The sequence below is a fragment of the Osmia lignaria genome, chromosome 11 (genome assembly GCF_051020975.1).
Source record: "Osmia lignaria lignaria isolate PbOS001 chromosome 11, iyOsmLign1, whole genome shotgun sequence".
In the NCBI taxonomy this organism is placed as follows: domain Eukaryota; kingdom Metazoa; phylum Arthropoda; class Insecta; order Hymenoptera; family Megachilidae; genus Osmia; species Osmia lignaria.
Genome location: NC_135042.1, coordinates 4,689,481 through 4,711,886, shown reverse-complemented (window position 1 = coordinate 4,711,886; position 22,406 = coordinate 4,689,481). Strand labels below are relative to the sequence as shown.

Sequence of the window (22,406 nt, the reverse complement as noted above, 5' to 3'; positions counted from 1 at the left end):
GCTGTCAATTATGTGCGCCGCTTAAATGGCTGCAGAACTCAACGTGACTGAACGGTGTAATACGTTTAGAAAAGGGGGAGAGAAGCCTAGGTGTACGGCTTCCGCGGTGGTCACTGTCGTGTGCAGTGCACCAGCTGCTCCCCTCGTAGCAGTCATGAAACTTTTATATCGTTGCACGGCCGAAAAACAGCGTCGTTCAGTCGGACCACGGTGCTTCAACTGGAAACTTTCCGCTCGTCAACATCAGCCTGTCTGACTCCTTTGGATAGACTTTCTATCAGTGGAAAATACACGGAACTAGTTGATACACTAGATAGAATCCAAGAGAATCTTCGATCAGGTTGTTTACCGTGGACCCAACATTGATAAACTGGGCTACTCTGGATTTGATTCGGAGCCAAACTCGTGAATAACAAGCACGAACCCTGTGAAAGTTAAAGAAAGTCATTCACAGTTGTTACAAGTATTAGAAGAAAGGGAGACACATGCGGCTAGGTTCTGATAAGGTGATCAATAATACGTTATCAACATGCAAAGTGCATTAGGAAACATACCCAACTGCAATACCTTATCGCTGCATTATGAGTGACCTTCTATAATCTCAATATTTTTCTAACAAACAAACGTTTCAAATTGCAGGTGTCCATAATGAAGTGATAAGCCTTCTTTGCCTTCCTTATTTCAATTGTCTATATTCTTCTTGCATCTACTTCAAAATGACTAAAAATATTTTTAAAATGGTAAATTTTAACTAAGGAAAGCAGTTATGTAGTCTGGTTGAAACTAAAAAGAGTAACTCTTTAAGAAGGTGAAAGATTCTCTGTGGATTCAAAGTGGAGCACGTTGCTATTAACCTGAAATGCGGCCGACGATAATCGTAAACACACACGGGTGGAAGAGCGTGTTCCCGGCCAATTGTTATCCCCGTAGTGGCCCTTATCACGCGATTTGATAGATCCGATCGGAACGAATGCGGATAACGCGTTCTCGGTGGATACTCGTCACGATAAGTAGCGTGTCCTGCGTGATCCTGTCGTCTTCGACGCGATCGCCTCCTGATTCGACTCACGAGCCCTTGGGGAGCTACGGAAGAAAATCATGAGACTGTATCTTTCTGGCCGATAAACGTGGCAAATAAAAAGAGTACCACCTGAAGGAGAAACGGTAGCAGACGCTCGATAATGGCGATTCTTATAGCTGGAATCGAGCAACTCGTGGGGTTCTCGTGCCCCTGAATGGCTTATCGATTAAACACGATACAATGACACGTATCGTCTCGGCGATAGCACGCCTCCCCTTATGTCTTTTCTGAAGGTGAACAAATTGTTGAACGACGCCCTTTGCCACGTGTATCGACGACGATGACGTTATCTAAGGTCGTGGCCTTTCTCAGTCTTCTCCATTTGGCGGCAGCCATCGAAGATCAAACTGTATGTCCCAAGAATAGAAGCGTGTTTGAAATTCCTGGTGATGCTGTGTTATCTGGTAAAATGGATCTCTATTAGGATACTTGGAAATTATAAATGATACGTTATTACAGAAATGTACTAATTCTAGTGTTCCTGGATGTTAATCAAGGACCATATTGCAACAGTACATCCATCAAGGGTCTACAAGAAATTTTCACGGCCTCTTACGTGATACATGCTTTAAATAAATACGAATTCATATCTGGATTTACTCTAGGTAAAGTAAGAAATTTTCTAGCTCATTGAAAGTTTGTAAAAATGTTCAACTTTAGGTCTGAAAGTCTTCGACACCTGCCACGACGAGATGACTGTGTACAAACAGGCATTGCAAACGGCAGTCGACTCCGATTGCGAGGATCGTTACGAAATGGGGATACTGTTACCATCGGAATACTTGGCGATTCTAGAGCCACTTCGTAATTACAGCGTATTACCGATCAGCACCTACGACGAGCAGAATTTAACGAAACCTTTGATCAGTCTAATGGTACATTACCTGACCACGAGATTCGAGACGGTCGACGTAGTGCTAGCCAGCTCTGACTACGCCGTGAATTTGTTCCTGGACATGACTAAAGAGGCTGGCGTTTGCGTGAAGCGTTACGGTGATACTTTAGAGTTGGACGAAAGTGAAACGGAAGTTGTGATCGCTGTGGTTGGTCAGAGAAACGATGTGAGACAGTGGATCGAGAGAGGAGAGAAGCTTCAAGGAGCCAGGAAAACCTGGGTCGTATTGACCCTCGATGGATCCAACGTTGACGGTGAGAACACGATGCTGGCTGAAATATACATGTCAAATGAATCATCAGTTTATCAATTTTACTCCGCTAATATTTTGTGCTTCAGACCTAGTTCCTCCAGGCTCCTACGTCATCAAAACGTCACCGTTCGACTTGGAAGTCCTACAGGAAACCTCCTCGACGGAGGAGTTTCTTCAGGCGGCCAGCAGTTCCGTCATCTACTCGCCGCATCTCCTGGGCATCGGTAAAGCGATCGTCGAGCTGGCGCAGTTGTTACAGGAGCTACACAAAAGAAATTGTCCTCGAGGAACGGAAGGTTCTTGCGTGATGCCAAGGTTCAGCACTCACTCGAAACTGGAGATCCGAAACGCGGACGTATACAACGCACTTCGCATACTACCGAAATCACACTCAATCAAGTATATCGTGGCGATGAAGAGCCAGGAAGAGCTGATAGATATAGCCGTATACAGGATCGAACCGGCTAATTCTAAATTCAGGATCACGCCGGAATCGAGGGTACCCAAGATGCCGAAGCTGTGCGTGAAGAAGTACCTGAAGAACTGTGAAGACTGTTCGAATTTCAAGAAGAGATTCGGTCCACGCGGTGTGACCAAAGGTTTGTCGCAAATCCATTTACCATTTTTCTTAAGTCTTGTAAAATTCTCTCAGACCTTCTTCAACATCTACTCCTCTTTAAAAGATAACAAATTCACCTTTCTACGGGCCTCTTCATCCCCTTTAAACACAAACTCCCCCCGAAAGGGTAGTTAAAGTGTCCCGATAGCCGAAGCTCTTAGATAAGGTGAAAGATTTCCGCTTAAAACAAACTCCCCGGCTTCGACACAATGGGCCAACTAACGTGTATACGTGCACGTACGTGTTGCAGATACACTCGACAGAGGTTTATTAAAGCCGGGCAACTGGATAGCAATTTTCCTGACGATGGTTGTGTGCGGCACGTTCGCCTGCGGCGTGATCGCCTTCTTCATTATCTACCGCTTCATCGTCGAGGACGTTCTCGATGGGAATCCAGCGTTAACGATCGTCCTGATACTGGCGAATGTTTTCACATTGCAGACGGTGCTACCGTTCTGCATCAACGACGATTACATAGGCGCTGAAACGTTAAACTCGAGGAAGATCTTAGTTACAACGCTGGCGTTTGGAATCGATTACTCCGTGATGCTGTCAAGAGCGTTCTTTCTCGTGTTCTCCAAGGGTGGTGTGTTCACAGCTCACATAAACGGATACCTGCAGGGATTGATGGTGTTCTTCATGTTCTGCGTCCAACTAGCCCTGTCCGTTATGTTCTTTGCGCTCAGTACCGATGATTCTACCGTGGTTGTGAGGAGTCTTACTTTCATCGCTTTGCTAAGTAAATCTAATTAATTTTCCTTACGGAACGGTGCATTAATCTTATCATCTTCGATTCATCCGAGCCTCCTAAGAAAAAAAGAGTATGTCAATGTTAATTGAAAAGTGGATTTGTATTAGGTGTAGAAATTAATTCGGTGCTTTTCTTTTATTTTAATCAAAGATTTATTTTTAAAAAATTATAGCAATTTCAATTATTAAAATTTTTCATGCAAGCGGGGGAAAATATCCAAATGTAAAATATTGATTAATATTAAAAACAGCGAATTAATTTCTACGCCTAATAACTGTGATAAAAGAAGAAATGTTATATTTTTCTTGTCAACAAACCATTTAACGCGCAATCTTATTTTTACCGTCCTCATGGCCAAACAAACTTGCCTGTCCAATAACAAGCAGCCTAGAATCCTGCTGCGATGCTCGTATTTTTTCTCAGGAGGCAGCTACCGTGTATATCCCATAAAAAGAAATCCATACTAAACCATTTCCAGGCTACGATATATTTCTACTGGTCACTCTATTCGTCGTGTGCTTCTTCATATCACGATTGCCACGAAATTATCGGGAAGGAAAGTGTTTCTTCGGTACGTCGATCGGTCTGTTAATCACCTGGGCAATCTGGTTGACCTGCTTCATCCTTGTGGAGCCAGAATGTCGCGACATGGTCGTCTGTTTCGGCATCATTGCCACGGCGTACTTAATCATCATCGGTGTGCTGATACCGAGGACCTATTACATGATTAAACACCTAGCTAGGGGAAAGGAGTTTGGACAGAGATTTGGATCCGGTGATCTTGTTACTGATCCAAGGATTAGTACTATTGGAAGACAGGTCAGAATTATGTGGAAATATGTCAATATCATTCTTACCTGACGTTAACATTTTCTTTTTATTTTGTAGATTATCGTTTTTAACTGCAACCTTGATTTCTCGATACTTTCCTTTTCTTTCTTTCTGTTGAATAAAGAAAATTTACCTGTAGTTATTACACCTTTTATTTTTTTACCCCCTTCCTCTATACTTGAAAATGTGAAAACTTTTGAGAGAATTTTATCTGCACAGACTCGTCCGTTTTACGATTACGTGCACCCAGGTGGAGGAAGTACAACGAATTTACAGGTGACATCTGCGTATCCCAATTATTACGGTAGCTCGAGTCCAAATCAAAAGTACCTGGGTCCGTACAGGAACTCCGACACGAGGAGAAACCCTGGATACAACAATTACGGATATCACTCCGAAATGCGAGAAGTGAATAACTCTTACACTGTACCTCAAGTCTGCATCGAGGATGCGGACGTGAGATTTTTTCATATTTTTTCGTCGCTTCTTTTGTCTAGCACAGTCGATTTATATATCACGCTTTATTATACCTATAGCTTCCCTGTAGTGATCCGAAAAAAAAAAAGATATTTCTTAAAGAATTTAGGAAATAACCTTTCCAGTCAAGGACCAGCCCCGTGGAACGGAACCACGCGAGCCTGACGTACGCGCGTCCCAAATGTCACCGGAAACGGAGGACCAAAGACGAAAAAGACTGCATAGAAACCGACGTGTACATCGAGGGTAACTACCCATCCGCTCGTAGGATACACGACGAGATTTATCCTGCGAGATCCTGCAGTCCTAGGCTAACTCAAACCGAGGCGACCATCCGCGAAGAGGACGAAGAGGACAATGTGACCAGAATAACCCGATTCTGAACCGGTGTTCATATCGTAGTCACGGGACGCATAGAAAAACGTCCTCGCGACGAAATAAATCACAAGTTCCATCCCAGAGATTTGTTGTCGGTCGACCCTCGTGAAGAATCTATTTCTTTTTGATCCGATGTTTTGTAACGAGAGATGTTCCATAGATTTTCATGGAGTTCTTCTTCTCCCTAGTTTTCTATTTAACTTCCTGTTAAACGTAATACAAAAATTTTCAATTTAAAATTCTTCAAAATATTCTAAAGTGTATTAATCAACGAAACTATAAATAGAGAAAAAATAAAGTTTGATAAAAAAATATCTTGTACGTGCAGAATTTCCCAATACTCTCGAACTGTCCTATTATCGGTGTAATTAAAGTACAAAACGAAGCAGACCTCTTTTGCGAGAAGAAAGGACTCACGGTGGAGGGAAGCAATTTCGCGTGTTTCCTACCGAAAATTGCATTATTGTCGATCGTAATTCCGCAATCAGGGCACAGGTGTATGCTCCGGATGAATATCGATGACAGTGCCGTAACCGGAAACCAGCGTTGTTCGCAGTGGTCCGTGAAGCTCTACAATAGAATATTAAATAGTTCCTGAAAATTGGATAAACTATAAATAAATTCTTCTTTGTAATAAATATCAATTGAAACGCTCCTATGTATTCGAAATAATTATAATTACCAATAGCATCGCTGAAGAAAGAAAATCCATCACGAAGAGATCTACTCATCTCTAGCATCACAGAAGATGAAGAAAAAAGAAAATTTAAAGACGGAGGAATATCGTTCAAGGTTTCCCCAGGGTGAGATCCTGCTAAGGATCCTATGCGCCGTTTTACTTCCGCCCCATGTGGCCAGTGTGAAAAATAACGAAACGACGGTGGCTGGTGGTGTTCGATAAGCGGCACCATAATGGCGATAAATCGAAAAGTGCATCGGTTCGTGAACAGGGCCCGAACAGAAGCAATCGTCCAATTCGCATTTTCTGAAAAAGCTTCTGCGCAAGGACGAAGCTTTCTGCCTGTATAAAAGCACGATCGTGGCTGGTTCGCTTTCCAGTCACGTATACAGCTCTGTTTCTACTATCGAAAGAGGAATTCAAAGGGTTTTCCTTCTTCGAGTTCAACCGCGTACGTCTTGATATGGAGAAAGAATGTCCTTGGAAGATTCGAGTGCTCGTAATCGTGTGCTAGCCGGCTTCGCTTCGTTAAGGATTCGCATAAACGTCCAAAATGATGATGATCGAACAAGAGAAGAATTCACGGGTCATTATCGTCACTGTTGTCTATCTGAGCCTCTTCCTGGACAATGTGTTGCTCACAGTTGTTGGTAAATAGATTTTCTCAAAGTGATATTGATCGTTTTATTGATCTATGGAATATATTTCAGTGCCGATTATTCCCGATTACCTTTGCACCCTCGAAGGAAACTCGACGAGCAACGAAGACGATGAAAACGGTCGAGTAGGATTATTGTTAAGTTCCAAGGCGCTGGTACAGTTGATACTAAATCCAGTAGTGGGTACTCTTACCGGTACTCTTGGGTACACGAAACCATTGTTCCTTGGAAACTTGAGTCTTCTATTGGCGGCAATGCGTGAGAATTTCTTCCTTTTCTTTTATAATTTCAATCTTCTGTGAAAAAATTTCACTTAATTCTATTACAAATTCTATTACAATTCTATTACAATTCTTGTAGTGTTCGCGTTTGGACAAACTTACGAGGTTCTATTTCTCGCTCGAAGTATCCAAGGCATTTCTTCCGCGTGCATTGGAGTTTCCGGGATGTCGTTGGTCGCATCTCAGTACACAGAAGAGGATAAAAGATCAAAGATCATGGGTTTCGTTCTAGGAAGCATCGCGCTGGGTGTTCTCGTTGGATACCCGATTGGATCCGTGCTTTACGATCTCGAGGGAAAAATGGCACCTTTCTTATTGGTGTCCTGCTTCATCGTCGTCGCCATATGTACATATTCACTTACTTTCCTATCGTTTCAAAGAAATTTTACATGATTGAAGAAGACTCTTTTGTTTAGGTTTGCAAATTTTCACTTTGGATGATGAGACCAAGACCAAGGTAAGTTTTATGGAATTGCAAATAAATTACATAGGAATACTTACTTGATGTTTTTAAATGTTTTCAATAAAAGTAATAAATATCTTCAGTCCAGCGAGCAGAAGGCATCGTGGACGCACTTATTATCCGATCCACACATACTCATCATTTTTGGGGCTATATGGTGTTCAACTTCACCCATGGCGATCTTGGAACCCTGTTTACCAATCTGGTTACGAACTCATGTGAAACCCAAGGTTAGAAATCATTTTTCCATAAATTAATTAAAAATGAAATACATAAAAGGAAAGCATGTTTGTTGTAGAAATGGCAGCTAGGAACAGTGTTTATTCCAGACAGCATTGGATACCTGGTTGGGACCAATTTCTTTGGCATGATAGCTTATCGTTATGGCCGTAGTAAAGTCGCTGTTCTGGCCATGTTCGTCGTTGGAATAAGTGCCATTTTAATACCATCCGCCGTTACAATGTCTCAGTTGATAGTTCCTCATTTAGGAATGGGACTAGGTATCGGTGTAGCTGATGCAGCTCTGGTGCCATTGTTGGCCAGCTTGGTGGACCAAAATGGCGACTATGGACCCGTTTATTCCATTCAACAGGTGGCGGTTAGTCTGGCCTACTCTCTTGGTAAATAATACAAATGGAAATATTGAATACTGAAAAATCCATAAAGCAATGTGTAAATTTAAGACTCTGTTTAAGGACCTATCGTGGGCGGCGAAATGGTAAAATCGATTGGATTCCAATGGGTAATGCGGATCATTGGATTAATGAACATTGCTTACTGTCCTCTACTAATATACCTCACTTTGGAGAGGAGAAAATCAATGACCCAGGACGAGGAAAAGAAGGATTACGAGACCTTTAAAAAATCCGTGGCCAAGTACGAACGGTTCCAAGAGTCTGACGATGATCTCTGATCCCTTCATTTCTGTAATTTAACAAATAATCCCTGTTTTATATAAAGTTAATCCTAACTGCAAGGGAAAGACCGGATTAAAAGTACAATGAAATTAATGAAATATTTTGATTAGAATAATTAAATGTTGAAATATTCTCTAGTTTGGAAAGTGAGACAACGAATGAAAAAAGGACTCGAGTTACCATTAATTACCATATAGTTGTATCATCAATTTTCATAGATAGCCTTTTTGAATTTGTACCCGTGGAACACGGAGAAACAATATTACCGACATCATTGTACTTCCACTTAACTGTACCATGGACGGTAACTGGGCTTCGTAAGTTATAACGAAGTAAATTACCATCCCCCGAATTGCTAAGTAACGTCCCGAGGTTATTGCGCCAGCTACGACGGGATCGACCAACCAACTTCCGGAATTGAAACGAGCCTAGTTCGCACAATTTCGAAATTTAAAAACTTTTCTTCCCAACGATACCTGTTTACATAAAAAAAAAGTCATTCTTAATGTTTGGTAAAATAAAATATTGTATAGTTGTTTATTAGAAATAAAAAGAAAATTTAAGATACCTATAATTTAAGTCCTTAGATTTCTTATGTCTCTTAGACTCTCTGAAATTATAAAAAATATAAGATAGAAATTATTATATAATGTTTAGATTTTGTGGTGGCTTTTTTTTCTCACTTGCTTGCACTAAATAAGGAAAAAGCTTCCACGTGGTAGCACATTTAACGCGGATTTCAAACAAGGTAAACGTAAAGTGTGCTTGACACTCAGCCGCGCAGTCGAACGGCTAATTATCTCTTAAATTGCTCACAAGTGAATTAGCGGTGCAATTACGGGAGCTCGTGGCAGTAATGTGGAAGCGTTGATATTTAATAATGATCCGCTCCACGCGAGATGGACGAGAGGCGTTAAGCTGAAATACTTGATAAGCCGACGGTATAAGGCAAACGCGGCTTATTTACTATAAAACGAGATATAAATTATTGACGTCAGGGGATATTTTAGGCAATTTAATACACTGGGGTGGTTAAATGTCAGAGGAGAATTTAAGATTCATAATCTGAAAATCGATTCACCCGAGTTATTTAAATTGAAAAAGAAAAAAAAAACTAATTTAAGAACTTCAAACGAGGTGTACGTAATTTCATCGTTTCACTTGGGGAGAAGATATCCCAGCGTCTGAAATGGAATTGAGAGCATAAAAATGGCAAACAAGATTAAAATACATAGATAATAGCAATTATGGAGTTAAATTCAATTTCAAGGTATTATTAAATTATTAGCAAGAAGAAGGATCCTATCGTCGAGTTTATTAATCCTGAGACCTGAAATATATAAAGTCGATAACTAAAATTAACATTTAATAATTATAACAGCGGGTGTCAATAAACGTCATTAAGCTCCTTTTTTTAATTACCTGTCTAGAGTATTTTTCCTTTGAGAAAGCGACGTTACACTGTCACCCCTCGTATCGAATCAACCCCAACGATTTCCAGAAGCATGCAGAGAAACAAAATGTGCGCATAACTGAACAAAGGGTGGCGTCCCACGCTGCTCTCCTATCCCCGGACTAAGTTTCTCTGGAACAAGAATCATTACACTAATTGCCCTACGATCACAACAAAAATGTTACGCTATTTCTGTCCTTCAAACGAACGTAAAAAGTTCTAGCTAATTCTATACATAGAACCAGAGGGGTGCTTTCGCTTTTGCTATTATATTTTAATACTTTTATACGTTATTTAATCACATATTCTATTATTACTTTACTGTTTATACAAAATTCATGCGAAATAGTTTTCTCCAAATAAAGCTTGCGGTTTGAATTTTTTGGTAAATACAAAGAATTATCATTATAAAAGAATGTAAATGGTCGTTTAATATATTTACCGACTGTACACGGTGGGCGAGATTAAAAGAACGTAAATTACCGAACGAATCGCATGCAAACTTAATCCTGGCAATTAAACGCAGCCGTGAAGTCGGATCGTTGCGAGCAGAGAACCATAAGAATATTAAATCCCTCGAGTGGGATGACTTTAACGTCGCCGTAATCCAACTATAACGTCGCTTAAATTATATGCCATAAATAGAAAATCGATGTTTACACCGGTCTAATACTTCTAGAAATAAAACACTCTATACCTCTGTCCTGGTTGCAGCAACCTCATTTCGCTATTGTATTACAAAAGTTCTAATATAACAAACAAGCTTCTACGTCCAAAGATTTCAAAATCCGATAGAAACCTGAAACAAAAATATTTTCTAAGAAACCAGAAAATAAGGAACGGATAATTTTCATTAATTCCTCGTTTTTACACAATACACAGGGAAAGATCTTTCCCTTGAGACGAATCGTAAATAAAAGAAAGTCAACTTCCTTGGTAAACTTGTAAGAAGAGTTGAAACATGGACTATTACTACCGGTCAGTATCGACGTAAATATAAAAGTCGAGGAAAGGAAACTCACGAAAAGTTGTTCGCCGACTCTTTCAAATCATAACGACACTGGATTTATTCATTTCTCTGGTAGTACGTGAGGGGATCCGAATGGGAACGATGCCAACACGAGAGAAGAGACGGTGGATAAAATCAGCCAGCATTCAGGATTTCGATTAGAATTTAAGGAGGGAGCGCCCACTTATCTTCTTCCTCTTCCTTTCTTCTCCAACTCGGTTTTCCCCTTTTCACGAACGCTAACGAGCCACCGTACCACTCCGTTTCTGATTTTTCTTCCTCCTCCTTTTTTTCTTTCTTCCTTACGTAGCTGAAAAGCTTTTTTTTCTTCGGTTAGAGGAAATCCTCTCGAGACTCGCAAACGAGACGCAGATAATAAATGATTCTAAACATAGAGATTAAATTTGAAGGACCAGTCACTGGCAAACCTCCTAGACAGTAAATGTATTAATATAATGGTATAATTTAAAATAAGAAACTTGAAACCAGTCATTTTGACACCTGAAAGGTTTCACCATCCCACCTACTTAGCCCCAATCTCTTACTTCAATCCAAGATCAATGATACCATAAAAACCACCATTGTGAAAACCTTTCTGAATCCTAAATGATAATTATCATCAATTTTATCCAACGATAAAACGACGAGGAAAATTTCTCTTTAGAAACTTAAGCAGAACATTGAATGCCGGTTCGATAGGATATTCGCAACCCCCCGGAACAATTTCTAGGAGTAGAAACGAGGGAAAGGAACCCTTTCTGACATTGACAAGTTTTCACCCCTGTACGTCGGAGCTACGAGCTAAGGGAAAGCTGGAAAATCCGATAGGGTAATTTCTACGAGTTTCTATTCCATCGGAGGCATACGATGCCCCATGTTATTACCACGGTTTCAGTTGACACCGTCGAGATTTACGAGCTGTAAAGGTGCTTGCCTAATGGCGGTATCGATTTTTAATTCACGATTCTCACTAAGGGTGGCCAGCTTCCACAGGTAAACTTCCGGAGAAGATAAACGAGCATTGGACGCGAGAAAAAACGAGCTATGAGCAGATTCTATAGCTCGCCTTAAAAAGAAGCAAACATAAATGTAAAAAACATATTTACATCAACCATCTCGAAAGAAAGATCGTTATCATCCCCCTTGGTACATTTTAGTCCATTGTTACAGACAGTATATAATAATATTTCATTCTTTAGAGATTCTTAAAAGACTAACCACCCTGTATACGCGTCGGCACCCTTCGCAGCCAAAAAATTCGTCCCAGAGTATCGAGGCGGAGGACCGCGAGGGGATTTGACAACCGATTGGTGGCAGGCGAGATTAGCATCGATATAAAGGCAGCGAAGATAGCTAGAATCGATGCAGCGCTATCCTGCTATCAGCTATCGGCGGTGGTCTGCAAAATTTTCGGTGGAAAATCGCGCGAGGCAGACACGAGGGATGCTGTGTCCGGGACCCGTACTCCGTTATCGATCTTCCAGCCATCCCCCGACGCGGCACACAGACGCGGTCCGACGTCCGTGTAGCTTCAGCCACGAGCGCACGCACGACCCGTGGAAAGTTCGCGCTTAACATGCTCGCTACCGTGTCGGTCACTGGTGACCGACCAGTCTCCACACCTGAAATATATCGTGCAATTAAAAGAAAAAAAAAAAAAAGAAAAAAAGAAGAGAAATTGAATAACATCGCTGTTACTATGAAATTAATATTACCGTTATTGCTGTTATTAAAGTAGAAAATAAAGAGCTGAAATTCGAAGATAAATTCCTCGCATCCGCTTCGAATGTTCGTGTGGGTGAAGCACGAAGGATGGTGAAGGTGGAACACGTGGACGAGAAGCCTCCGTGGGATGAAGGATGCGCTTAGACATGTATGGATTCCTGTGGAAAAGTTTGACACATCATTAGGATAGTAGAAAAAAAGAAATCGTAGAGGAGGGTTCGCGTGGGAACCTTGGGGTAGAAAACGGAGGGATGGGGGAATCTACTTCCGTTGGAAATATATGAGGACACTTTTGGCGATGAGAGATTGTACGGTTGCCTTCTGGTGGCTGGAAGTTGGAAACGAAACTGGGTGCTTTTTCTTGTAAACTTGGATTTGAAATATGTCGCTGAAGATTGTGATATATTTGGAAATATCGAAGACTGGGTATATGCTTTTAGAGGGTATATGGTGACTCACGACGCTGTTCGTTTATCTTTAAGTTTTTTAGACGAAAGGGTATACACTGTGGCTGAAAAATATATTTTATTGTATGTCGTTATTGATTAAAGGAATATTTAATTGTGATTTTATTTATTTATTATTTATAACCACAATCAAAACCGATAAATCTATAGCATAAACTCTATAATGATAAATGTCTGACTTAACATTTACTTATTCTACTTAAACAGTATATCCCTCCAAAACAAACACCCATTTACCAACATAGATACCTATAATTCATTAGAATATGGTATCTAAGCATTGTAATATGGATTCATAATAAGATTATCAAAATAAAATTAGGTACTTGACACAACCGCAAAGTGTCTGACCTATTGCTTACTCATTCTACTTAAACAGTAGACTACAGAAATAAGTACTCGTTTAACCACAGACAAACAATTTTTTCTTTTTAACCACAGCATCTACCTGAATGTACCCAAGATACTCCCACACCGTTTTCCCCACGTAAAAACGTGTATATATACTCTCTATTCACACGAAACCGAAAGGCATCGCGTGTACCATCAATCACATCCAGTGTTTTTATTTCATCCGTACGGGAACACAAGCACCAAAGCTGTGTTCCACATAGACCAACATACAGGGTGGATCAGAATAACTGGACAAAAAATAATTCAACGTGCTAAGATAAATTACAAATACATCATATACAATCTTCTCTTATATCGATACCTTTCCCAGATAATGGAATTTGAAAATCTGATAATTCATCCCTTTGACGGTTTCATATTTCATGAAATTTTGGATTTTTGTAATTCCAAGTTCCTCTTTATATCTAGCAAAATATTATTGATGAAATGATTCTTGAAAATTGTATTTTATATGTAAAGTAATTCTATACACTGATTATACCAGCCGTCCTGACCCACCCTCTATACAAGTCGAAGACACAAGTATAACGACGTATGCGTGGGTACACGATATACACACAGTGTCATCCTCCGGCTGCGAAACGGTCACGGATGGACCTCGCGCACACAACATCGACCCCGGCAAATACCAACCCCCTCGGTGGCGTAGTGTGCGTTCCACATAGACCGTAGAACGTACTCCGGGGAAAGTCGAAACGCGCACCAGTTTCCGCGTTCCGTCCGCGAGCACGCAAGCTCTACCAGGGCGAGGGAAACGTGTACGTATACGACGAGGCTGATAGACGCCTACATGCACAACCTCCACGCAAACGAAGACGAGGAAAGCTTGCGCGTATCCGGCCAAGCTTTCCCGAACACCCGTCGGTTGGCCTGGCTTCAGTAAGCTCGGAGCTTTCGACCGGTTCACTTCTATCCGAGGCTACGTCGATCTCGAAACCGCGTTATAGACGTAGAATCGACGACATGTGCGTGACAAGAAGCGGATTCTAGGTTTTTTTTTTTTTCAAAGAAGACTTTAAGAGATACAGCTGGTGGAGTGAATGACGCTTGGTTGGGGGATGGTGGATTAAAAACTAGGACTAATGTGTCTGGAAAGAATAAGGAGTCTGAAGAATACCGAGTTCATCGGGTGAAAAGCTGGAATTGTAATATACGCTGGGTTCCTGTCTCGTTGCTTCGCTGGAATTGTGTTCTATACTGAATTCCTATCCTGTCGATTCGCTCGCTGGAATTGTAATATACCTTGAACCACCCTCTCGTCGATTCCTCGTCTCATCGGTTTGGTAGCTGAAATCATGACACCACAATGTAAGTCCCAATCTCATGGGTTAAGTTGGTGGAATTGCAATATATCTAAGTCTCTATCTCATCGGTTCAATTATTGGGATTACAATATATTCTAAGTCCTCGTAGTCTGGTGTAGTATTATAAACGCTAAGCATGGATCTCAATAATTGAATATGCAATTGGAAGAAACTGATGTGACATCAATTACAAAATCCAGCTGGCAGAGTGATTGACATTGATCACTTGATTCATCGCATAAGCCTTCGTTATAGCGGCTAAGTACTCGGAGGACAAAGTGCTGCGATTCAAGTGAATCAGTTATGCAGAAAAGGCTGCTGTGACAGATCCAGGAGGACCCTACCGGCGAGATGACGAGGAGCGGGAGTAACGTGCACGGTGCATCAAAGCATGCTTCAGGATCGATTCGAATACGGTGGAATCAGTTAGATTACTATAACGAAAGACGGATAGAAATGAGGAAGTCCTGTGACTAGTCTGATTTCCGATCGTTTCAAATGATCAGCTCTGAATAAAGATGACTAGGATCATCATTGTTGGAACCTAACAGTGAATCGTGTCTGTACTTTGATTTTTCTTCAAAAGATCAACGACTATAGTTGCAAAAAGATTTTTGCAATGTTTGAAAGATAGTTGTTTAAAAGTTGACGAGAAGTTTATTATAAGGATCGGTAAGGACGCCTGCATGGTGATAGTGGCGGCGCACAAACGATTAATTCTCGCTCGATTGCTGATCCAGGGATGCAGTAAAAGCGGTGCACGCTCGAAGGGCGAAAAGGGGGACGCAAAAAGTGTCAAAGAAGCAGCCTGATTGCATCTTGCGAAGTTTTTAAATATCGTCGACGCCTACCGTCCGATTTAACGCGGGAAGATCGATGGTAATTAAATCGTGTCACCTCTTGACGTCGACGACCTGGAAAAAATTCCGCAGATTATCATTTTGAAATATTACATTTGAAGAGAACATGTAATAATCGAGGAAACTTTTATCTTGAAACATCATGCAAACCTCTCACTGGATGATCGTTAAATTCTCTTGGGTATGTTTTTTATAAATTCCTTTTTTTAAACGGTCCCTAAATTTTCTAAAAAGAAATTAATTTACGCTGCAACATTTTCACGCTTCATCGAGGGTTAATGAAATAGGGTGGCTAAGCATCGTGGACAAAAGTAGAAGTTGATTTAACGGATGGTTAGACAGTTTCACGTTGCAGCCGGTTATTTTCGGCGAAGAATATCAAATTCAATCGTTTTATAATTCAGTTATTAGACGAGACGAGTTTGAGAATCATACCGAACGCTCTTAAAGAAAACATACAATGGACAATATACTGTGGCAGTCAATCTGTTAAATAAGTACTTTCAGTAACTTGAACAGTTAATGCGACTTTAATTAATTTAAAAAAAGTGCACGGTTAAAAATACTCCAAGAATTCCCCTTAGCTCTTTTTATTCCTCTTTTTTTTGTTGAAGTAGAAAAGTCGATAGAAAGCACCGGTAGAAATTCTGTTATTAAAGTGGAACAAATCCAACGGAACACGGTCGAATACTTGTTTCAGGTCCGTGTCTCGGGTGCTCGTACGGCAGCTAGGAAAGTCCGTAAACTTTAACAAAGTGAAGGGGTTACAATGCCAAGTATCCTCTCGCCTCGTTCCCTCGAGCCGTTCCCGACTTAAACACGAGACGAGAACTACCTAGCCCGTTGCGCTCAATGGTAATTAATTCAGACCTAAGATGATATGGAGTCTGAAGACGAAGTGGACGAAGATTTGCCGGAGGCGAAAGATACAGAGGTACAATGCGAAAAGGATGGAAACAAACATAAGATAAAAACGCGTTCTGTACTGCGTGAAACTTGAACCCTTTAAACGCTTCAGCTTATTATCCTAATTTTAGAAAATTAAATTTGAAATTTATAATAAAATCAGTCAACCTTGGGTTACCGATGACTTACGCAGCACAAAACGCGTTTAGCGTTGATCCTACAAAGTCTAAGAAGAGTATGAGAAATTCACCTGCTCTTGCGGTTCGTACAGGTGAACCGCAATGATAATTTAGAGAGATTCAAGACGATGAAAATCTCAACGAAACCAATGTCCTCGAAAAGCCCAGAGCGAAGCGAGTGCCAGTTGGTGGGCTCGCCGAGTCCCGAAGAGTCCCATGCGCCTGTCCCATGCAAGGATCCTGATAAGATGAAGGCAGAAGAATCAAAATTACCCTTAAGTACAAGTACCAAGACTGAAATAAAAGAAAGCGACATCGCGAGAATATGCAGAAGCAAGAGGATTACCTGTCAGGATACCATACACGAATACGACGAGGATGATGGTCTCACCATGGACAAGGTTGGAAGGTAAGATAGAACGAAGATCCTGATTACACTCTCAACTTAATTTAGAACGTATACCTTACGTATCATCAAGATCTCAGTTACTATGGGTGCTGTCCATGTGGGAGTCTTCAGACTGTAAAGTTTAAGAAGCTCTTAAAGAAGCCAGGTGTAGCTAGGTTGAAGAGTAGAATCGATGTGTACTCTACAAATGAATGAGTGTGTCTGTGGTAGTTAGATCAAAGAGAAACCATGAGTGGGAGAGACCAAGGAGATCCTCCTATGGACAGCATTCAGATGGTTGTATTCATGAATCCTTAGATCCTGATGAGCGAAAATATAAGAGCCACTGATTCCATAAAATCGGTACCCCCCAGGGCTTAAAATAAAATTAATATAATATTTACCACCTATTCCTTTAAAAAAAGATATTTGGAAGCACATCCAGAGGCAGCTGAAGCGTGGCTCCGAGAGAACGCTAGCCTGGAGCTTCGCCAACGACTACAAGGGGTAGCTGTTCCTCAAGCCAAGTCACCAACGAGGAACCTGCATCAAGAAGAGAATCTACTCAGTCGAAGCAAACGAAACAGTGTCACTTCCGACTTGTTTCAATGCTGGCTGGCTTCTAGTTCTCCAGCAAAACGCAGCAGAAGTCCCAGCAGGTGTGAATAACATCCAAACATTACATCTTTTACATTGATCTCGTTTGTAACATTTATATAAAATCCAGGACCTATACGTCACTAGTCGGACGAAGAGAAGAATTAAACAGATTAGACGAAAGTGATCTATTCATGGAATTGATCAGAGACGTGGCAAACGAGCTGGATATCAATGTCCTCTGTCACAAAATCCTAGTGAACGTTGGCTTGCTTACGCATGCCGATCGAGGGAGCCTATTCCTAGCTAAAGGACCTCTGGAAGACAGATACCTGGTCGCCAAATTGTTCGACGTGACGCAAGACACTGAACTCGAGGAAGCCATTCAACGGGCGAAGAACGAGGAGATTAAAATCCCTTTTGGGGTGGGAATCGCTGGCTACGTGGCTCATACTAAAGAGATCATCAACATCAAAGACGCCTATAAGGTTCAAACGATTGCTTCTGGTGTCTATGTCTCATAGAAACATCATCGTGTCAAATCTAATTGATCTTCAACGACCATTTCAGGATCCAAGGTTCAATAGTACTATCGACATGAGAACTGGTTATAAAACTACATTGATCTTGTCGATGCCTATTTGCAACTACGAGGGCGACGTTATTGGCGTTGCTCAGATCATAAATAAAACCAATGGGAGCAACGAGTTTACCGACAAGGACGTCGAGGTGTTTCAGAGGTCTTATCCTCTAATTTAGTATAATCAAATGGCTAAGAAATATTAAACAGCATTTATAAAGGGAAACTGACCTCAGGTACCTAACATTTTGCGGGATCGGCATACAGAACGCTCAGCTGTTCGAGCTGTCGGTTCAAGAGTATCGCAGAAACCAGATCCTCCTGAATCTGGCAAGGAACATCTTCGAGGAGCAGAACAATCTCGAGTGTCTCGTCACGAAGATCATGACCGAAGCTAAGGAGCTCCTAAAATGCGAGAGATGCGCTGTGTACCTTCTGGACCTGGACTGCGGCGAAGCAGTAAGTTCATTCGAGAGAACCAATAAGAACAAGCATCGTTAATTTTATCTTATCGCTGTTGTAAGTAACAGAAAACGAATCAGTACAAGGATCTACTGAGCTCTTCCAAATGAACAACGGGGAACATAATAAGAGATCCTAAATTTCGTTTCAGGGACATCTGGAAAAAATCGTCGAACGACCTGGCAAGTCGACGCAGGAAAGCAGGAAACCATTGTCGAGGAGAGAGGTGAGTGACACCGTGGCACGTGTTACTCAGGTTCGTAAAGTCTGATGATCTTTTTCTCTTTCCTGGCGGCTCAGAGCAACAACATCGAGATGGAGGACATTTTCCAACAGCACGTGAGTCATTCCTACAAAGAAATAGATGAAGTATTATTAATAGATAAAGATTAATTTTTAGTAGAATCCAATTTTTAATTGGTTTAATTAGTTTTTAATCGATAGACTAGCACACAAGTCTCCTAATAGCCTTCCAGTCGATTCGAGTGTTAACTCTTGAAATACAAGACTCTTAACTTGTTCATCTGTTGCTTGCTTCATCTGTTGTTAGGCAACAAACGACAGCAACAAGTTCACCACCATCTTCGAGATGGACAACGAGACTCAAGAGGCCAAGGTATACAGACCTAGCGGAAACGATTTTTCAAAACCGTTGGGTCAAATCGCGAGGTACGTCGCAGCTACTGGTCAAATCCTCAACATCGGAGACGTAGCCACGTGGCTGAAGAAGGATGTCCAGTCTGGAAACGAATCGATCAAGAGCATCCTCTGTATGCCCATAGTGAACGGTCAGAGGACTGTAATTGGTGTTGCTCAATTAATCAACAAGGTTATTGCTCTGTTTCTTTGCAACGATAAAAGTTCAAGATGGTTGTTGACAGGAATTTTTATGTACAGGACAACGGAACGTCCTTCACCGACTCTGATGTATCAATCTTTGAAGCATTCGCCATTTTCTGTGGACTTGGGATTCACAACACCCAGATGTACGAGTCAGCTTGCAAGCTGATGGCTAAACAGAAGGTTGCACTCGAGTGTCTGAGCTACCACGCGACAGCTAGTAACGACGACACCATCAGATTGACCTCTGAACCTATACCAGCCGCAGACTCCTTCAATTTGTACAGTTTTACCTTCATAGATTTTGATTTAACTGACGAAGACACCTGTAGAGCCACTATTAGCATGTTCAAACAATGCAATTTGATCCAGAAATTTCATATACCCTATGAAGTGCTGTGTAGATGGATCCTTAGCGTAAAGAAAAATTACAGGTAAGGTATCCTTTGTAATCTAACTATAACGTAACAAAATCCTTAATTTTGTGAGGAAACATTACAGGCCAGTCAAATACCATAACTGGAGGCACGCGTTAAACGTCGCCCAAACGATGTTCGCGATGCTGAAGACGGGCAAGATGGAACAGTTCATGACCGACCTGGAAATCCTGGGGCTTCTCGTCGCTTGTCTCTGCCACGACCTGGACCATCGAGGAACGAACAACGCTTTCCAGATGAAAACAGAGTCTCCATTGGCTATCCTCTACTCCACCAGCACCATGGAACATCATCATTTCGACCAATGTGTCATGATCCTGAACTCGGACAGCAACAACATCTTCCAGAGCCTGTCCATGGAGGATTACAGGAGGGTGATGAAGGTCGTCGAAAGCGCGATCCTCTCTACTGATTTAGCAGTGTATTTCAAGAAGAAGAATCGCTTCATGGAGCTAATAGACGAGGGGGAGTTCGACTGGCAGAGTGAAGAGAAGAAAGAACGTAAGAGAGATGATGTGTATTATTAGTATAATTGATTTGAGAATAATATTAAGGTTACCATTGCCTCAGACTAATGTACTGACAAGCGAGGACATATGGAAAATTTGTATCCATGTATTCCTTCATTTCCAGTGCTCTGCGGGATGATGATGACAGCCTGTGACGTAAGCGCAATAGCAAAGCCGTGGGACGTGCAGCACCGGGTGGCAAAGCTGGTAGCTGACGAGTTCTTCGACCAAGGTGACCTGGAACGATTGCAATTAAACCAACAACCGGTAGCCATGATGGACCGTGAAAGAAAAGACGAACTACCGCAAATGCAGGTCGGCTTCATCGACGTGATCTGCTTGCCTCTGTACAAGGTCCTCTCGGAAACCTTCCCCTGGATCATGCCTCTCTACGAAGGCACTATGGAGAATCGGAAACACTGGCAAGACCTGGCTGAGAAAGTCGAGATGGGTCTGACTTGGATCGATCGCGACACAATCGACGAACCGGTCGAGGAATTCGTCTCGTACGAACCCAAGGACATCGAGTTCACGGTCACGACCCTGAACTGTGCCCACGCGGACAAAAAGGACGTTCCTGAGAAATCTGCGTTAGGAAGATTCGCTTCCTTGAGGAAAGGCAGTCGCACGCTGAGCAAAGGGGTCAGACATCGCATCAGTAGATCCCTGTACACTAGAAGCACCCCTGAAGATGCAGCAAAATCCAAGGCTCTGATCCCTGACAGGAAGAGCCGTAATAAACTCTGTCTACTCATTTGACGGCTTACCTCGACCACCCTTGAAAGCATTCCAGAATGATGATCGATGATCGTTCTTCCTAAATTGTCAGAAGACAGATGTTGAATCTGCAAATTGTCTTCTGTAAACAACAGGTATTGTTTACAGAGAATCCTACAGAAGGAGAGAGACTTTGAACAGTCTTAGAAGCTCCAATGAATCAAGGTCGATGAATAAAATCAAGCGTTTGCACCGTACAGGGGAGTCTGGTGCGAATCCACCTACCTCGAGAAACCCAAAAGGAATCAAAATAAAAAAGTAACGTGAAACCTTGCTTGTAAAATTCACTCCAAGACAGTGTTGTTTGAGAGGCAGGAGCGTAGGAAGTTACTCGGGTAGTCAATGGCTAGGTAGTTAGAAGGATGACTGGTTTAGGGGCAACCTTCGGCAATATGGCTCATAAACGAAACCTAGAAACAAGAATACGTTATAGAGGTGGCGAGGATGTGAATTCAATTTTGACAATCTTTTTTGTATTATATCTCCGATACCTTAGGAATACAAATTCGCTAGACGAAGAGTGCGACAGCGAGTGAATGGAAGAGATGTATTTGTGAGTTGAACGTGTGTCTTGATTTATAAGATGTAACCGAGCTACGGGCATTTTTATATACCACCTAAAAAGAAACAGAAAAAAAAAAACGATATAAGAAAAAGAAAAGAAAAATTGGACTTCTGATGACACGTTTACGTTTCGGTTCTATTTTACGGAGAGAAGAGTTTGATGAAAGGTGTTTGTGTCGGTGCAAGATGGACAAATGTGGATCCAAGGCGAATCGATGAATTAATGATTCCGTTGCGTCACAGGGCCACTCCAAAATCGTGTTTCTGACGCAGGAAGCGAAAACGTGATGTACCTCCCGTATCTGCTTTCCTACGGATCGGAAGTTTGAGTGGAACTCGAGGATGTGACTCACGTTCCTTACTTTATTTCTTGCTTTGCCTCTGTATTCCCTCGTTACTCCTTCAGTTTCCTTCTCGTTCAATGGGATACCTTGAAGAAGAAGAAGAAGAAACTTGGAAAAAGTAAACTGGATGTTTTCAATTGACAAAAGTAAGAAAAGTGCTGGTAGATGATCTAAGTAACGTTTGTAGAACAGGTATCTTTCAGGAAACGGACAAAATGCCTGAAACTATTTCGCACACGAGTAAATAAAATCTGAATGTGCTCAAACGCGAATGCTTCTTCTTCCTCCGTGTCTCTTCTTCCTGTAG

At 41.6% G+C, this 22,406-nt stretch overlaps 3 protein-coding genes across 6 annotated transcripts; all 3 read left to right on the top strand.

Annotated features, from left to right (window-relative positions):
• Positions 1–11: 11 nt before the first annotated feature.
• boss (G protein coupled receptor bride of sevenless) lies at positions 12–5,872 on the top strand. 4 transcript variants are annotated; one of them, XM_034323960.2, is made up of 9 exons: positions 12–506; positions 640–1,485; positions 1,558–1,686; positions 1,742–2,230; positions 2,316–2,828; positions 3,099–3,587; positions 4,078–4,418; positions 4,488–4,838; positions 5,033–5,872. In XM_034323960.2, the coding sequence occupies exons 2-9, from the start codon at positions 1,362–1,364 to the stop codon at positions 5,288–5,290; spliced, it is 2,694 nt and encodes an 897-aa protein (XP_034179851.2). In that variant the 5' UTR covers positions 12–506; positions 640–1,361; the 3' UTR covers positions 5,291–5,872. The 4 variants fall into 4 exon arrangements, with proteins under 4 accessions (XP_034179851.2, XP_034179848.2, XP_034179852.2 ...); XM_034323957.2 differs by having other exon boundaries at positions 4,488–4,886; positions 5,033–5,871; XM_034323961.2 differs by having other exon boundaries at positions 13–506; positions 4,650–4,886; positions 5,033–5,869.
• A 361-nt stretch (positions 5,873–6,233) lies between these two features.
• Positions 6,234–8,757, top strand: LOC117604159 (synaptic vesicular amine transporter). Its single transcript, XM_034323977.2, has 7 exons — positions 6,234–6,614; positions 6,675–6,881; positions 6,984–7,250; positions 7,321–7,361; positions 7,451–7,597; positions 7,666–7,987; positions 8,063–8,757. The coding sequence occupies exons 1-7, from the start codon at positions 6,518–6,520 to the stop codon at positions 8,278–8,280; spliced, it is 1,299 nt and encodes a 432-aa protein (XP_034179868.1). The 5' UTR covers positions 6,234–6,517; the 3' UTR covers positions 8,281–8,757.
• A 5,438-nt stretch (positions 8,758–14,195) lies between these two features.
• Pde6 (phosphodiesterase 6) lies at positions 14,196–22,320 on the top strand. The gene is made up of 14 exons (XM_034323955.2): positions 14,196–15,328; positions 15,397–15,697; positions 16,217–16,450; positions 16,694–17,010; positions 17,415–17,648; positions 17,717–18,074; positions 18,157–18,326; positions 18,403–18,625; positions 18,780–18,854; positions 18,929–18,967; positions 19,179–19,457; positions 19,526–19,902; positions 19,970–20,406; positions 20,539–22,320. The coding sequence occupies exons 3-14, from the start codon at positions 16,397–16,399 to the stop codon at positions 21,171–21,173; spliced, it is 3,198 nt and encodes a 1,065-aa protein (XP_034179846.1). The 5' UTR covers positions 14,196–15,328; positions 15,397–15,697; positions 16,217–16,396; the 3' UTR covers positions 21,174–22,320.
• The last annotated feature ends 86 nt before the right edge of the window (positions 22,321–22,406 follow it).

Coding starts and splice junctions, on each gene's coding strand:
- boss (XM_034323957.2), top strand. CDS start 1,362: ATGACGTTATCTAAGGTCGTGGCCTTTCTCAGTCTTCTCCATTTGGCG. Junction 1,687..1,741: donor CATATCTGGATTTACTCTAG/GTAAAGTAAGAA, acceptor GTTCAACTTTAG/GTCTGAAAGTCTTCGACACC. Junction 3,588..4,077: donor TACTTTCATCGCTTTGCTAA/GTAAATCTAATT, acceptor AACCATTTCCAG/GCTACGATATATTTCTACTG.
- LOC117604159 (XM_034323977.2), top strand. CDS start 6,518: ATGATGATGATCGAACAAGAGAAGAATTCACGGGTCATTATCGTCACT. Junction 7,362..7,450: donor ATGATGAGACCAAGACCAAG/GTAAGTTTTATG, acceptor AAATATCTTCAG/TCCAGCGAGCAGAAGGCATC. Junction 7,598..7,665: donor GAACTCATGTGAAACCCAAG/GTTAGAAATCAT, acceptor TGTTTGTTGTAG/AAATGGCAGCTAGGAACAGT.
- Pde6 (XM_034323955.2), top strand. CDS start 16,397: ATGGAGTCTGAAGACGAAGTGGACGAAGATTTGCCGGAGGCGAAAGAT. Junction 18,075..18,156: donor ACATCAAAGACGCCTATAAG/GTTCAAACGATT, acceptor CGACCATTTCAG/GATCCAAGGTTCAATAGTAC. Junction 19,903..19,969: donor AGCGTAAAGAAAAATTACAG/GTAAGGTATCCT, acceptor GAAACATTACAG/GCCAGTCAAATACCATAACT.